Source organism: Hemicordylus capensis, chromosome 1, assembly GCF_027244095.1.
Source record: "Hemicordylus capensis ecotype Gifberg chromosome 1, rHemCap1.1.pri, whole genome shotgun sequence".
Classification (NCBI taxonomy): Eukaryota; Metazoa; Chordata; class Lepidosauria; order Squamata; family Cordylidae; genus Hemicordylus; species Hemicordylus capensis.
This window is the reverse complement of record NC_069657.1, coordinates 145,829,254-145,846,426: the sequence shown is the minus strand read 5'-3', so window position 1 is coordinate 145,846,426 and position 17,173 is coordinate 145,829,254. Positions and strand designations below refer to the sequence as shown.

The window sequence follows — 17,173 nt, the reverse complement described above, 5'->3', positions numbered from 1 at the left end:
TCCTGCAACAGGGGTCCGAATATGACTGGAAGTCACCAACGCGCCTGCACGGACACCGGCGGGAGGGGTAAGTGCACCCTCCCCCACTCTTAAAGGGAGACCCCCACCACCTTCGAACCAGCAGGACCGCTGGTTCTGTTGCCGTGCACATCCCTACTTCTAACTGGAGAGGTCAAAGGCCTGATTTGTACCTTAGTATGTTTGCATCCTGCTGTGCACTTCATCAATGGATGGTCTTGGAAAAGCCCATTTTCTTTTAACCGTACTCTCCCTGTAAAACGGGATTATTAGGGATCGATCTCATAGGGTTGCTGCAGAGTTGAACATGTTTGCTGTATACACTGCAGGCTTAATAAAATGCATATTTTGGGACTGCGAAGCTCAGAGTTGAGAGTTCGCGGGCTTGCTTCTCCTCCTGACGTAAAAGAGAGCTGGTATGACTAAGCTAGAGAACCACCCCATTTAGCTGGCTGGTTGCTTGATCAAAGCGGGGCGGGATCACCGGAATATCTCGCACGACAAAATCAGTTTTCTCCACCTCTTCTTCCCACGCCACCCTTTTGTTGGGAGAGCCCAAGGATGGCGCAATCGCAGGAGAAGCTCACGCTTCTGGCCCCGTGTTGATCCCTCCAGCCTGTAGGTGGTGGTGGCGGCGGCGGCGGCGGCCAGCGAGGCCTGTGTGCTCACTGCTTCCTCTCTTCGTCGGAGGTTCCTTGGCAAGAAGAAGTAGGAGAGAGTCGGCCTTCCCCCTGCTGCTTGCTTGTTAAGACCACCGAGCAGGGTGGGAGGAACCCAGGCGCCCGAAGCTTCCCTGCCCTGAGAGTGCCGCCATGTCGGACGGCGAGAAACTCAATTTGGATTCCATCATCGGGCGCCTCCTGGAAGGTTAGCTGCGGGGGTGGGCATGCAACGGGAGGGAGGCCCTTTGCGCTGCCGGTTCTCATGGGAGCAGCGGCAGCCGCTGGAGGCTCCTGCTGCCTTCCTCTTCCTACCCCGCGGTGCCCCGAGGGAAATGCGTGCGGGATGCAGGGCAGGCGGCTGGCTGCCAAGCTGCCTCCCCTCCCCGCGCTGGAATGCGCGCCAGCGCCCCGGCTCTCTGGACGGAGGGGAAAGAGCGAGAGCGACTCTCCCGGGCACTCAGGCCGTGCGAGAGTCCTCACGTTTCCGCGCCTGTTCTTTCTGGGCCGGGGGAAGGAGGGCGCCTTTGTTTTCTTGGGGTGCATTCTGAGGATAAAGATAATGAGGCGCAGGCGTCCTTTAGCCACACTTTTTAAAAACCACCTTGCCATACCCGCAAACCGAGGTGTCTAAAAGGGTGGAGATACTGTTTATTGACGTGGGCGATTCTAATCCGCTGTAGTAATGATTACCTTATAGCCTACTGAAGTGATGCGTGTGTGCAGTTAGCCCTGTGCTAGCCATGCAGACACATTTTTCTTTTTTAAAGGGATCTTATGTATGCGCTTTTGGTGATCTCTGACTTCCCCTTCCTCTCCCCCCCCCCGCATCTTTTTAAAAACACCGATCTGTGACTGGACTAGTGAGGCTCGAAGCTTCCCAGGGAAAGCCTTGATAAGAAGCGAGGCTCTTGCATCCAGAGCAAACCGTCTCCAGGGCTCGGCAGTGGGATTTGGAGCGGGGCGGCTCCTTGAGAAAGGTGTGTCGCCGACACTGTGTCGGTTTCCGGTACCCCTGGCTGGGCTAGTGAGGTTGGCTTCCTTGGATGCACCGGCGATTGATCCCTGGGCAGGGCCAGCTTCTCCTTAATTCCTTTGGAGGGTGGGGGGTGGAATGAAACCTTTCCCAAGCTTGGGAACGGAGGGAGCCATCCAAGCTGCTGGCAACAGACGGGAAGATCTTTCTCTTTAGGGGAATCGCCTTTCATTTTGGTTTGACTTCCTCGGTGGGATTTGTGCGGTGGGATTGATAGAGCCCAGAAGATGTTCGCCCCGTGCCCGATCCCCTGGGAAAATCCTTGCGAGGCGCCCCATTGGGTTAGCGCTGGGGTCAGGGCGGAGTGGGAGGAGCAGCCAGCAGGGGGCGGGGCGGTCCTAGACGCCGTCGGACAGCCTGCCTGCGTCCCTGGCTTCGACAGCCGGCTTCGGCCTTGGCTGCGCTATCGGAGGCCCAGTAAGGGGGATTGTCCGGTTCTTGCAATTCTTATAAGCAGGTCAGATGTAGCCTGGGATCGCCACACACAGTGAGAAGAGAGTATTTTGAATCTTAGTGCGTGCTTAGAAGGCACGTTTGATTTGCGGGGGGCGGGGCCTTTACATGCTTAGACTCTGCAGCAATGGTTGCAGCAAGCCTACGCATGTTTACTCGGAAGTAGATCCCACTGAGTTCAGCAAGTGAAGAAACAGGCTTTCTGACTCGCTGGAGGGTGTTTGCTCCTGTGTGAACTAGGCTTTAGCTGCTGGTTGTATACAAGTGTCCTAATAGAGTTGGGTCCCAGTCTTACTGTGACTTTTCCAAATGTCACCTTGTGAAGTAGGTTATTCTTATTCCCATTGCATAGATGGTAACTAAGGTCAAACAGAATCCTATAGGATCAGACTGCTAGAGTTAAGTGGTGTGTTTAACTCCATCAGCCTGATCCTGTAGGATTCTGTTTGATTTCAGACTGAGGTGTGCTTAGCTCTGCGTAGGATCATACTTTGACTTGCCCTTGTATTACGCAGACTTGGTTACTGCAAGAAGACTAGCAGTGTGAGGGGAAAGCCCCTGATCATCAAGGGGCTTCTTTCTTCATCTTTGATTGAAGTGAAGGTTATGTGTATGTTTGTGTTAGATACTAGTGGGGAAGCAACTTTCCTAGGGAGCAAGAGGTTGCTGGTTCGAATCCCCGCTGGTATGTATCCCAGACTATGGGAAACACCTATTTTGGGCAGCAGCGATATAGGAAGATGCTGAAAGGCATATCATACTGTGTAGGAGATGGCAATGGTAAACCCCTCCTGTATTCTACCAAAGGAAACCACATGGCTTTGTGGTCACCAGGAGTTGACACTGACTTGATGGCACAACCAGCCTATTTCAGATGGTGGTGGAGAACTTGCCAGTAGCACGCAATTCCATAGCTTTAGGCCTTTCCTTGCCAGCTTTGCAGTGTTCATGCCGGCTTCACTCTGTTGCTTTTGTCCTGGAAGGATGGCTAAAGGTAGTGAAGATTATAAGGGGGGGGTTGTGGAAGGTCACTTGGTTTTGGCGTCTTCCAATGTCTCTTAATATGAATACTATGAATATTTATATACTGCTTTTCAACAAAGGTTCCCAAAGCAGTTTACATAGAAATTTTTTTTTAAAAAATGGCTGCTATTTAGACTGAAGCTGTCGAGGAGACAGGTTCCTAACTAGCCTTGGAGGGTCAATGTATGGGCTAGGTTTTTCTAGCCACCCAGCTGCCAGTACTGGCCTTTTGTGAGGGACATTCGGGGCATTACTCTGAGCCTCCCTGCGCCCTTGGCCCATGCCAGCAGTGGGAAGATTCCAGCCTGGAATCTCCCTGATCCCAGTGTGAGTGCAGCCTGGGAGTCTGGCCCCATTGCTGCCACAGCCTGGCTGGCTGGGGGTAAAGAGGCAGCGGTAGGCGAAGTTGCCTCCTTCATTTTGCTGGCTCACTGGCTGGCATCCTCCTGGTGCTCCATCTTGCATCAGGGTGGGTGAGACCCAGCCACTTTGCCTGCCCCGGGCTCCTGCCACTGCCTGCCTTGCCCTGCCTGATTCTCTGTGGCTCAGCTTTGCTCTGCCTGCCAAAGACTGACAGGGGGAGCAGGTGATGACCATGCTCAGCGCAAGGAGCCAGCAGTGATGGTCCTCCCCCCCACCCCTTTATTTTTTTGTGGGATGGGGGAATTCCGTCCTTTCCGGATGGTGGTGTAACTCTGCACCATCAGGACCCTGCGTCACTGCACCTTGGCAGGGCCCTGCGGTCCCCACTTGCTCCTCAAGGGATGGTCCTGCTAGCTGTGCCCGAGTGTCTTGGTGGGGTTTGTTCATGCACAGAATCCGAAGGGAGAGCAGGGACACCACTGAGCTCATGTCTGGCAATGAATAAAACTGATACCGGAGCAGAAGTTGCCTTGAAGTGCATAAGGAGCAGTGTCAGGAGTTTCCAGGCCAAGTGTTTGTATTGCCAGCACTAGTGTCTCAGTGACAGTTTGCGGACACAGCCCTTCAGCTGGCTGTCCATCTTCCTGAAGCAGAAGATTCCTGACCAATAAGTCTTGCCACTCTCAGTCCTGGGGATCCTGGAGAGGATCTGTGTGGCTGCCTTGTGGCATGGAGAAGAGGGGGTGGGGATTTTGGACAGGGCACCTTCTAAATCGTGTAACAACAAATACAAAATAAACATGATAAAAACAAAGACGACATACAGCAGGGAGCCATCACAACTAGCATTATCAACAAATGAGAGGGTACAATTCTGGTCCAAGAACTATGTTTAAAGAGCATGTACAAAGGTTAACCAAGCAGTTCCTTGCAAAACATTTAACAGTTGCTGGGGGGCTGAAGTAAACCAGAATTCATATAAACAATAAACAGGACAATAGGAATAGGACAAATATTTATATGCCCCTTTTCAACAAAGAGTTCCCAAAGAGGTTCACAAACAAACAAACAAATAAATGGCTCCCTGTCCCCAAAGGGCTCACAATCTAAAAAAAACCAAGATAGACGCCACAACAGCCACTGGAGCAATGCTGTGCTGGGGATGGATAGGGCCAGTTGCTTTCCCCATGCCAAATAAAGAGAATTGCCACTTTTAAAAGGTGTCTCTTTGCTTAGTAAGCAGAGGCCACCATATTGCATAGAAAATGCCTGGCATAGTACAGGCCCTTGCTATTCATGGGGATTCCATTTTTGGCTGAAGCCAAGGATAACGAGGCATTGAGGCAATGGGAAATGGCGGGGGAGGGGCCAGGGTGAGGTTCATGGAGGCTAAAAGTGGCTTAAAATTGAATAAATAAGAGAGAGAAAGTATTTTATTGTGCTCTGTGGGTCGCCAGCTGTTCATCAGTGCCCCCCCCACAAGCCCAAATTCCTCCATTCCCCCCCCCCCAATAAAGAGCCACAAAATGGTTTTGCTAAGCAAAATGGTTCTACTTAGGAACCGCAAACATGTGGATTTTTAACCCTTTTAAAACCATGTATACCAAGATTGGGTCACCATTGTCAAGACCGCGGATACACAGAACCATGATTGTCCGGACTATGTGTGACGATGTCTACCTGTACTTCTGTAGGGTCCTAGGTCAGTGTTCCCTCTCAGATGTGTGCACACTCACAAGTGGGCTTTTTTGGTGTCTGCTCCGTTAATTTTAGTTCCTGCTCAGATTGAATCGGGAAGGTCCCACTCTGAATATATGTGCGCATACACACTGCCTTGATACTGCCACCCAGAACAAAAGTCATTCAGCACTCGGATGACAAAAATTAGAGAGAACACTCCTAGCATGTGGGTTTTCTTGAAAATTATAAATTGGAATTTTTAAAAATTCCCTACATAAGATTGTGATCTGACTTGACATTTATTTGACTTATATTTCATAAACAAAACCATAAAACACTACAGTTCCCCATGTTAATTATCTGTGCTGTGAAAATATCTCAAATCTTTTTTTAGGAGCCACAAGTTGTATTTGAATTTAATTATTGGGTTAGGAAAAAATTTCAATGAAACCCATTTAATGTGCTTGTTTATATTTGAACAGATTCAAAGCTTTCATGGGTATTATTTTTATTGGAATACTTTTGAATTTATAAAGACAGTACATAATACCATTTACACAAACACTTCCAACCTCTTCAGCTCAACAAAAGAAAGGAGATACTGTTTTGGGGGCCTGCTTGAAGTGAAACCAAAACTAATCACAGGCCTAGTTTTGCTTTCACTTGCAGTCCAAGATGGAATAAGAATTTTAGTTTAATTTTTTATTTTGCTTGCATAGCCAATCAGGCGAAATAATGACTTGATTTGTAATTTTGATAATTTATGTGCACTTTGGTTTTATCTTATCCCCCATTTTCAAATTGGTGGCTAGCATCCACAGTTACACTGGCAGAAGAGAGTTCTTAATAGATGGTTGGGGAACATTCCTCAAAGGTGTGAGTTGTTGCATAGGTGGCTCCAGCAGGGAAGCCAGTTGCATGGCGACCAAGAAAAAAGTGTGTGCGCGATTTCTAGGGCTTGCATCGCGGCCCTTTCCATTGCTGTCCATGTCACAGCAATGGCCTCTTGGGCTGCAGGGAGGAGGCTGGGAAGAAGAAAATAGTGGGCACTAACTTGGACTTCTGTGGATAGACCAATAATATCCGCTGTGGATACTGGCCAATACATCTGTGTGACTTACACAGACCTGTAGAGACAATCTCTTTCTTCCTAGAGATGATCTTTGAAGCTGCCAAATTGGCCCGATGTTGTATCGGGATCTGTTATCTTGCGTCTTTAAAGTTTGTTTGTATTTTCAGAAACCCTACATCACTGGGTCCTGGTGATAGAAAAGAGTTTGGGATATGGCTTTGGTGGGTGACTAGGCAGTGACATTGGCCTTGGGAAGGATCTAGGGTTGGGAGTGTAAACAAGCGTGCCTTGGTTTTTCAGTGCAAGGCTCACGTCCTGGCAAGAATGTGCAGCTGACAGAAAACGAGATTCGGGGCCTCTGCCTGAAGTCGCGGGAAATCTTCCTGAGCCAGCCCATCTTATTGGAGCTGGAAGCCCCCCTGAAGATTTGTGGTAAGGTCACATCATCACAGTCTCCTCTTTCCCCGGAAGGCCATGTGACTTCTGATAGGTGTCCTGTTAGCCCTCACTCTGAAAGGGGGGCGGTATTGTAATGCCTTAAGAATTGTTGGCCCACCTTAGGAATTGTTGTCTTGTCTCCTGTTTCTGCCTCCAGGTGACATTCATGGGCAGTACTATGACCTGCTACGACTCTTTGAATATGGGGGCTTTCCCCCAGAGAGCAACTACCTCTTCCTGGGTGACTATGTTGACCGAGGGAAGCAGTCACTGGAGACAATCTGCCTGCTACTGGCCTATAAGATTAAGTATCCTGAAAACTTCTTCCTGCTGCGTGGGAACCACGAGTGCGCAAGCATCAACCGCATCTATGGCTTTTATGATGAATGTGAGTGTGAGACTCCTGCTTGGAACTATGGGCATGCACAGTTTGGGTGGAGGAACTAGAACACACTTACACAGGAGAGTATGGCAGTGCTGGGTTGGAAAGGGTCCAGGTCCCAGCACATCAGTCTGCTTTGATTGGGCTTCTCTTTCTCCCCGCCCCTCCATCGCCCTTGCAGGAACATGGCTATTCAAATGGTTCCCTCCCTCCCTCTTCCTAATCCCTCCCTCTTTTCCTGCTCTGCATAGGTAAGAGGAGGTATAACATCAAGCTATGGAAGACCTTCACTGACTGCTTCAATTGCCTGCCCATTGCTGCCATAGTTGATGAGAAAATCTTCTGCTGTCATGGAGGTGGGCCAGCCCAGGAAAACAGAAGGAGTTGGAGGGAAGATGAGCTGACCCTGCTATTGCTTTTGGAACTAAAAGCAAGGCACAGTCTGGGATATGGAAGTGGTGCGGAGCCAGTCCAGATGGCTTGCAGTCTGTGTTACAGAAAAAGGGAAAGGGAAAGGCTGCAAGCCTGGTCAGTTATTCATTGAGGAAGTTGGCGTCCTCTGCCTCTTGAGCTGGCACTCTTCTCTGGCGCACAATACGTCTGGCAGACACATGTATCCAATAACTGGATTAAAGAGAGAACTGTCTTAGAATGTCTACCTGGTCTTCCTGTTCTCTTAGACTTTGTGAGTGCTCTTTCTGGCGGAAAGGGGGAAGACCATATGGATTTCTTATTTCACGTTTATATCTTGCCCTTCCTCCAAGCAGCCAAGAGTGAATTTCATGGCCGAGTGGAGACTTGGACCATGGTCCTAATTCAGTACTAAACACTACAATGCCCTGGCTCTCTTCTGTAAGGCTTTCCTTAGACCTTTTTCCCCCTGCCCCAAGGAAGAGTACCAGCTCAAAACACAGGAGGCAATCTCGTTCGCCAATCAATAGTTATCAATACCTATTTTTCTGTGACTTTCTCCTGTTGGAGGAACAGCTGTTGTGATGGCAGGTGGGGTTTCCCCCCTGTTTGTAACCTGATGGGAAAGGTGGGTGGAGAGAAGTTGGGGTGGAATCGTGGGGTGGTTGGGACAGGGAAACTCAGGAAATAATTTGGAAAACTTGCAGTGTAAAAGAAGAGAGGGCATGGTTGGATTGCCTGGATGTGGATTGCCTTGGGAGAACTCTATGTAGTGGGTTGCCTGGGCAAGCTACCCTCCAGTTCCTTGATGGCAGTATAACAGAACCATCTTGTCTCTTAGGACTCTCTCCTGACCTTCAGTCTATGGAGCAGATTCGGCGGATCATGAGGCCCACCGATGTGCCTGACCAGGGTCTGCTCTGTGACCTGCTCTGGTCAGATCCTGACAAAGATGTTCAGGGCTGGGGCGAGAATGACCGCGGCGTCTCCTTCACGTTTGGCTCAGAAGTTGTCGCCAAATTCCTGCACAAACACGATCTGGACTTGATCTGCCGAGCTCACCAGGTTGGGGCTTTGGGGGCATTTGGGTGGCCCTTAAAGGGGGAGGGTGTCCAGGGCTGAGCTGGGAGTGAGGCATCAGTGCTATGTAGGCACGAATGGGTTTAGGACTGGAGTGGTTGAGGAATCTCCCCCTTCTTGGTTTTTTTGCCTTTTTACAAGGATCCACTTCTCCTGGCTCCTGAAATAGATGCAAAGTCTGACACAGGAACCCAGAGGGGCTGATCAATGTGATTACACGCAGATGAATTGACCTGGTTTGGGAATACATGTGTACAGTTCTTATTGTTGACCTACCTTTCTTTCTCCCACCCACACCTCTAGGTGGTAGAAGATGGCTATGAATTCTTTGCCAAACGGCAGCTGGTAACACTTTTTTCTGCCCCAAACTACTGTGGCGAGTTTGATAATGCAGGTGCAATGATGAGCGTTGACGAAACCCTTATGTGCTCCTTCCAGGTAAGGCCTATTTGAAAGTAGTTCTTAAGTTCCTGCTGCCTTTAGGTAGGGCCAGGGAAGATTCCTGTTGAAAACTTTGCTGCCAGTCAAGGTAGAGAACACTGGGCGAGATGGACCAAGAGTCTGTATAAGGTAGACTCCAGTGTTCCTAAAGTGGCACCACATTCAGCTGTTGTTCTTCCCACTGTTGATACCAGTTGCATGGGAGTAGCAGCAGGAGAGGGGAAATGCTATTATCTCTTTACCCTGGGTTTTCCAGAGGAATGTGGTGGGCCACTGTGCGGAGGAAAGGCTGCTGGGCTAGATAGCCCTTGAGCCTGATCTGGAAGGGGCTGTTCTTTATGTTCTTATGATAGTAAGTATGATATTAGAAATTAGGTTAAAGTTCCTTTAAAACAAAAAACAACCCCACAAAAATTTAGATCTTGCTGATCCAATATCAAGTGGCAGATACCAATTTAGATGTGTGAAATCCCAGGACATGAGTTTCTCTTTTCAGAGATGTTTGACTTTAAACCACTTCTTTGGCCCTATTCATGTGTTATGTTCAACACATACAATCTGTGTACTGTATGCGTGTACAGAGAACTATATGCACATATAACAATACATGTCCTATCTGTATCCTGCATTTGAGAAGGTCTGCACCCAGATTCACTTTTAAAACGATACATATGTATAGTCATTCACACAAGAACATGTACGTGTGTACAGACACCTGAATGCATGTGCAATGTAACATCTGAATAGGGATTTAAATGTTAAATTAAAGCAGGTCTTTCTAGAATTGCTGTAATAGCTAATGTAGCAAGATACTTTCCTGTACATAACAGGAACAGATACTTTCCTGTTATATAGGTAACACCTGGTTACCTAAATAACCAGGTGTTTGGATTTCTTCCCATCTCCCAGCTTTCAATCTAAAATCAAGAGGGAGAAAGATAAAACAGAGAGGAGGGAGAGATGGAGATAGCTGCAGACTAATTATATGTATTTAAGATTGGTTATACAGGAGAACTCCATTATCTGCGAGGGTTCCATCACACGGGGTGTGTGTGCATGCAGATATCAAAACTGCAAATAACGGGTCATTAGGGCAGTGGTAATTGGCAGGTTAGGTACCTGAGGAGTCAGCGAAAAATGGGACAAAAAGGACAAAGTGGGGGAAATTGAGGAGGGATGTGCCCTACCATGCTCTGTATCTCCCGCTGTCCAGCAATGCCCACCCAAACTCCTAAATCTGTTTCCCCCCCCACAAAAACACATTCTTCGACGTGGTCTCTGTCTTCTACATATATGGGCTATGCGCCTGCGCAGAGACCACGTCTGAATCTAACAAGCTCGATTTCTCCTGCTTTGGGTGGGAGCCCCGCCCCCCAACCGCTATATGCGGCTGCGCCACTCCACATCTCCTCAGTCTTTCTTTGTATGTGCTTCAGAGAACATTGTGGTGTCTTTCAGCTCAGCAACTCATTGGCTACTGGTAGTCTGGTTGTTTTTCTCCTGTTTTCTTCTGCTTTCTTTAGTTTTCCTTTGTTTTTCTCTTTGTGCAGTTGTGTTTCTTCGCCTTTGCATTTTTCTTTTAATGGTCTTTTCTTCGAGCTCCGGTCCCGGCTGGGATGGAGTGTGTTGGTCTGCCAGCCCTTGGCATATATGCTGGGTACGAAGAACTTTAAAAAGTGTATCCACTGTAGATCGAAGCTTCCCTCCCCTGATACGCACACAGAGTGCCTCTTGTGCTTGGGGGAGTCCCACATTGTTGAGGCCTGCCCGCATTGCCAGAAATTTACTAAGCAGGCTCTCAGAAATAGGGCTTCTCGCTTGTGTGTTGCCCTGCGGGATCTTGTTCTCCATTCTTCGGAAGCCTTAAAAGTTAAACAGTCTCTAAAAATTGCTGCTTCGATGTTGGCGGGCCGATCGGCTGTCAATACCGTGCAGTTCCAGGTCCCGGTATCGAGATCATCTCCCTCAGACGCTCGGCCTTCGGCAGCATCAGGTAATAGGGAGGAGCTCTCCTCTTACCAGCCTCAGTCGGCTTCTGCGATTCCCCCAAATTCATTGGGAGTAAAGACAAAGAAGAAGTCTAAGACTCAGAAGCACTCCCCAATGGATCAAGATTGAACCCAGGCCCCTAAGCGGAAGGGCCCGACGGACACCAAGGGATCATCGGGCCCGACCTCTAAGAAGGCCAAGACGGCATCGCTCCACTCGGTTGCAGTGGGGGAACCCGACTGCACTTCGGCTGAGGAAGAAGCCTACGCTACACCTGAGTTCGATCAGAACACACTTCATGGATTCCTAGACATAGGTTGCCCCCATGTCTATACCAAGAAGAGCGATCTTCAGCATATTGGCAGGATCTGTCCTGGGATTATCGGGATTGTTATCACACTATGGAGTATTGTTCCCCCATTTTGGAATCAGAGCGTGTCTACAGATCCTGGCGTCGGGACCCTGGTTCCTGTGATCACTACTGGATGGATGGCAGCTCAGACTGCTCAAACTGTGTTCGATCCTGTTATGGGTCTCGCCAGCCAGAAGACTTTGAGTATCGGCAGCTTTCGGTACAGAGGACTGTCCGGATGGCCCCCACGCATGCGGAGGGGTGACCGCGTTCCTGCTCTCCGCATTGTTCGCCTCGGGACTGAGAGGATTGCGCTGGGGAGTTCATGTCGGTATCGAAGCCGCACCAAGAGACAGTTCCAGTTCGGCAGTCGCCGCCAGAACCTTTGGTCCCAGCGCTGGCCCACCCAGCTGATTATGCCTGGTTCCCCATCAGGTTCGACCCCTGTGCCTCAGGACCAGTCGGCCCCAGGGGACCCTACGTCGGACAGCGAAGATAGTTCACAGGACTCGGAGGCTGTCTCCCCAGGTTTGTCTCCGCTTGATCTCCACTTGGATTTGAAGCCAGTTTCTCCATCAGAGGACCTGAAAATGTATACTGCCTATGTGACCTGTATGGCGTCGGCTCTGGGAGTGAATCTTGATACCCTTCAAGAAGGGGAGCTGGACCTCCTGTTCAGCCAGATTGACTCAGAGGCCAAGGTGCCTGCTGCCTTGCCCTTCAACCCAGCCTTGTTGAAAGTGGTGAAAGCCCACTGGAAGAAGCCTAATACGCTCTCTCAGCCGAATAGGCCCCTGGAGAACGTCTACAGGTGCAATTCCAGGAGGACACAACCTTTTTGAAAAGTCACCCTACCCCGAACTTTATTGTTGTAGAGGCCTCTTTACAGAGGTCCAGGGGTCATAGCCAGTCAACCCCAGGTGATAAAGAGGGCAAGAAGTTGGACTCCTTTGGGAGAAGACTTTATTCTGCTGCGGCCATGCACTCACATGTGGCAAAATATCAAGCATATAATGCTAGATATAACCACTTCTTGTGGGAGAAAGTAGGTCCTTTCCTGGATCTCCTTCCTCAGATTAAGTGGGATCCCGCAAAGTCTTTTCTGAAAGAGGCCATGAAAGTCTCCAAGCAGGAACTGTATTCTGCCTGTCACTCTGTGGAGTGTGCCGCTAACGTGATGGCCACGTCTGTGGCACTTCGATGCCACACCTGGCTTAGGTCATCTGGCCTTCACTATGAGGCTCACACCAGGGTGGAAGACTTGCCCTTTGAGGGCTCTAGCCTGTTCTTGGAACAAACCGATGATATGATCCAGAAAGTGCAAAAGTTGTGGAACACCACACAATCCATGCCTTATAGCTCTCCATCGCTGAAGCTACAGAGAACTTCCAAATGGTCGCTTCATCAGATGCAGAGAGCGCCGGATCCCCACCAGTCACCTTCCGAACAGTCCTTTTGGAGCAACGAGTTCTCCCTCAGACACAAATCGGGGGGACAACACAATAAGCTGGCCTTCCAGAAACGTTGCCCTAGCATCCTGCCAAAGAAACAATGACTTGGGGCACTTTGTCACCCACCTGCGTTTGCAGCGAGTTGGGACAAGGTGACTATGGATCAGTGGGTACTTACAGTAGTACGTTTGGGCTACGCCCTGGAGTTCTGCGGTCCATGACCAGTATCGGGGATGGTGGTGACCCCTCGTACCCCAAAGTTGGACCAGGAGGTCACCTTTCTCCTAGAGAAGGACGCGATCGAGGTCATGTTGAATCCGGACAGTGCTGGGTTCTACACCAAGTATTTCCTGGTTCCAAAGCCGGATGGCGGTCAGCGCCCTGTCTTAAACCTCAGGGCTCTGAACAGGCATCTGGTCTACAAAAGGTTGCAGATGCTGGCTGTGCCTACCATCATGACAGTCTTGGACAGGGACATGTGGATGGTCTCACTAGACTTAAAAGACACATACTATCATGTGTCCTTAAGGCCTTCAACATTGTTGCTTCCTGCGGTTCCAGATAGGAGGGATCTCCTATCAATTCAAAGCATTGCCATTTGGCCTCACTACTGCTCCTCGTGTTTTAACGAAGTGCCTGGCCCCGGCGGTGACATTCCTACAGGAACACGGCTTGCAAGTACTGCAGTACCTTGATGATTGGCTGGTCGTGGTGAGTACAGAACAGGTGGCCTTGGAGGCCCTTGAGATCGTGATTGATACCCTCCAGGAGTTGGGGTTCCAGATAAACTTCAAAAAGTCTCAGATGGAACCTACTCGGCGGATTCAGTTCATTGGACTGATATTCAACATGGCCTTGGAAAAGGTCTTCTTCCCGGAGGCCTGTATCATGACTCTTCAGAGACTGGTGGCGGTCTTCTCAGCCAGAGGCCCGCAAACCTTGTGCTCCGTACAATGCCTGTTGGGCCACATGGCGTCCAGCACTTACGTTCTACCTCACGCATGTCTTTGGATGCGCCTCCTTCAGAGGTGGTTTTTGGACGTCTTTGATCTTCTTCGGGATCCAAGTCATCTTCAGTGTTCACCCCCTCCAGGGGTACGAGTGGCGGTCCACTGGTGGACAGAGGTCCGGCACCTAAGTGTTGGTGCCCCTTTCCAGGCGCCTCCCCCCTTCTGAGTGGTCACGATGGATGCCTCAGAGCTTGGTTGGGGAGCTCACCTGGACGGCCTTCGTCTGAATGGCCACTGGTCTTCAGAGGAAAGGACGCAACACAAACTATCTGGAGCCGTTGGTGATTTTCAACGTGCTCAAAGGTTTTCTGCCCCTGTTGGGGAGCCGGTCGGTACTAATTCAGACCGACAATACAGCGGCGAAGGCCTACCTCAATCACCAGGGTGGCATTTCCTTGAGGAGCCTTCTGTCTCTGGCCATGGATCTGTGGCATTGGTGCCTGGACAACGGGGTTTCACCTCAGGCAGTGCATATCCAAGGTGTCCTAAATGTTCAGGCAGATGCCCTGAGCAGGTCGACCATGGTCTCCCATGAGTGGATGCTGCATCAAGGTGTTTTGGGGGACATCTTTGTGGATTGGGGAGTTCCAAGTCTGGACATGTTTGCTTCTCAGGAAACTGCACAATGTCCCCTCTACTGCTCCAGAGGAGGAAGTGGGTGAGGGCTCTGCAGGAGATTCCTTTGTCCGGTCCTGGGCAAGACCTCTCCCTCTGTTCCCGCTTCTTCCCAGAGCCCTGCTCAAGCTGTGGGTGGATCAAGCCAAGGCTATCCTGATTGCCCCGTGGTGGCCCAGAAGGCCTTGGTTTCCGGCCCTGACAAACCTAGTGGTGGACTCAAGATGTCTACCTGTCCTGCTGGACCTGTTGTCTCAGGAGCAGGGGTGGGTGCTACACCTGGACGTTCAGTCCCACCACTTGACTGCGTGGCAGGTCCTCTCGACTTCCCCTTGAGACTGCAAGAGGTGTTAGTGGCTGCTAGAAAGCCGTCTACATGGAAGTCTTATAATCACAAGTGGACTCGCTTTGTGTCCTTTGCTACCCTGCATGGGTTTGATGCCTGTAATCTATCTGTACAGGACATTTGTAATTATCTGTTGTCCCTTAAGGAATCTTGGTTGAAACTTGCCTCCCTTAAGGTATATTTGGCTGGCATTGTGGCCCATTCTCCTTCTGACCAGATTTCGGGGTTCAAAGATCTGGTGGTTAAAAGTTTCCTGAAAGGTCTGCAACACTTGTTTCCAGATGGCCAGGTCACCAGCCTGGGATCTGTCCGTGGTTCTGGCTGGTCTGCTAAGGCCGCCCTTTGAGCCTTTGGCTTCTATTGACCCTGATCTCCTGACTCGGAAGGTCACTTTTTTTGGTGGCCGTTGCCTCCGCCAGGAGGGTTAGTGAGTTGTGGGCCCTGCGGGCTGACCAACCGTATCTGCAGTTCCATAAGGACAAGGTGTAGTACTCAGGACGGATGTCAAGTTCCTGCCTAAGGTCTATATTTCACCACTCGTCCCCACTCACTTTGCCCGTGTTCTTTCCAAATCCTTCATCGGATGCGGAGAGGTTGTTGCGCCATTTGAACATACTTAGGGCTTTGTCCTTTTACGTGCAGAGATCTGCTGAGTGGAGGAAGTCCCCCTCTTTGTTTGTTTTGTATGAAGGGCCGCGGAAAGGGCTTCAGGTCTCAGCCCAATCCATGTCCCGGTGGATAGTCTCCACTATTGAATTGTATTATCAACTGGCCTGTAAGCAGTTGCCTGCCCCTGTGAAGGCTCACTCTGTTAGGTCCGTGGCAGCTTCCGTGGCCTTTGATTGGGTGGACCCTTTGGACGCTATCTGTCAGGCAGCTACTTGGGCTTCACCCCGTTCGTTTATTCAGCATTATGCCATTGATGTTAGAGCTTGTAATGATGCTGTATTTGGCAGGAGTGTCCTGCAATTGATTTTCAATTGCTTGTCCTGAAATAAATTCTTTCTGGTTGTTTACCTGTTGCCTCTGGTTTTCCCCTCCTCCTTGGGTGCTTGCTTGTTATGCGCCCATTTGTGTAGAAGACAGAGACCACGTCGAAGAACTACAGGTTACTCACCTGTAACGTTGGTTCTTCTAGTGGTCATCTGTACTTCTACATGCCCTCCCATCCTCCCCGCAAGGGTCACTGAAGCTTGACTCTGACTGAGGGGATGAGGAGTGGCACAGCTGCATATAGTGGCTGGGGGGTGGGGTTCCCGCCCAAAGCAGGAGAAATCGAGCTTGTTAGATTCCTACATGGTCTCTGCGCAGGCGCTTAGCCCATATGTGTAGAAGTACAGATGACCACTAGAAGAACCAACGTTACAGGTGAGTAACCTGTAGGTTTTTTTTAACTTTATTTCACAAAAATGAGCCACAAAATGGCTCCTGTCCTCCAAATGGTGTGAGGAAATGACCTTGGAGGTCCTTTCTGCCCATCCCTGACCTGCAAATATGTGAGTCTTAATCCTTTAATTGCTGAATTTTCTCACATATACCAAGGCTGGGTATCAATTACCCGGCCATAGAAACGCAAAACTGCAAATGCTGGGTTTGTGATTAGTGGGATTTGGCTGTAGTTGGGAATGAAGCTCAACAGCACAATTGTATACATGCATGTTTTCTCAGAAGTTAGTCTGTTTCTGGTTTCATTGGAGTTTACTCACAAGTAAACATGCATAGGTAAGCTAAAGGCCTAGCAGCAGTCTTGCTTTCTAATTGTCAATGTATGGTGTTGGAATGGAATTTGCACCTTACTTTTTAAGGAATTCACATGAAGGTTAGGCTCCCCATCTTGTCTGAAAGTCTCCCACCTTACTTTTGAGAAGGGGGTGTCTTATTTCAGGGGTGTGTGCAAGAAGATACTGTTTCCTTTCAGTAACTAAATTCTTTCTTCCTTCCCCCTCTTCACCTTTATAGATCTTGAAACCAGCTGACAAGAACAAGGGCAAATATGGCCAGTTCAGTGGCCTGAATCCTGGTGGACGCCCAATCACTCCTCCGCGCAACTCGGCCAAAGCCAAGAAGTAACTAGCCCTGCCTGCCCCCCTAGCTGTAGGTGTGGGGCCCAGGCTGTCTTGCGTAGCGGTTACACTGTACAGCGGCTGCCTACCTCCCCAGGGCCCAGCCATGTAATTTTTTAAAAATGTCTGAATAAGAATTCAATACCAAAAATTCTGCTCCCCTGGGATGGGGATGTCTTTATTTTTGGGGGTATTTTTGATTGACTTTTTTGCCAACTTTGTCCTGATATGTGCTCCTCTTTCCCCCAGGGGGGTTCTACATCTTTTTTGAATAAACATGTAAGATTCTTA

General features: G+C 49.6%; 1 protein-coding gene across 1 annotated transcript; it reads left to right on the top strand.

Moving 5' to 3' along the window:
- Positions 1–543: 543 nt before the first annotated feature.
- Positions 544–17,173, top strand: PPP1CA (protein phosphatase 1 catalytic subunit alpha). Its single transcript, XM_053271526.1, has 7 exons — positions 544–885; positions 6,605–6,736; positions 6,900–7,130; positions 7,376–7,480; positions 8,377–8,600; positions 8,919–9,053; positions 16,779–17,173. The coding sequence occupies exons 1-7, from the start codon at positions 831–833 to the stop codon at positions 16,887–16,889; spliced, it is 993 nt and encodes a 330-aa protein (XP_053127501.1). The 5' UTR covers positions 544–830; the 3' UTR covers positions 16,890–17,173.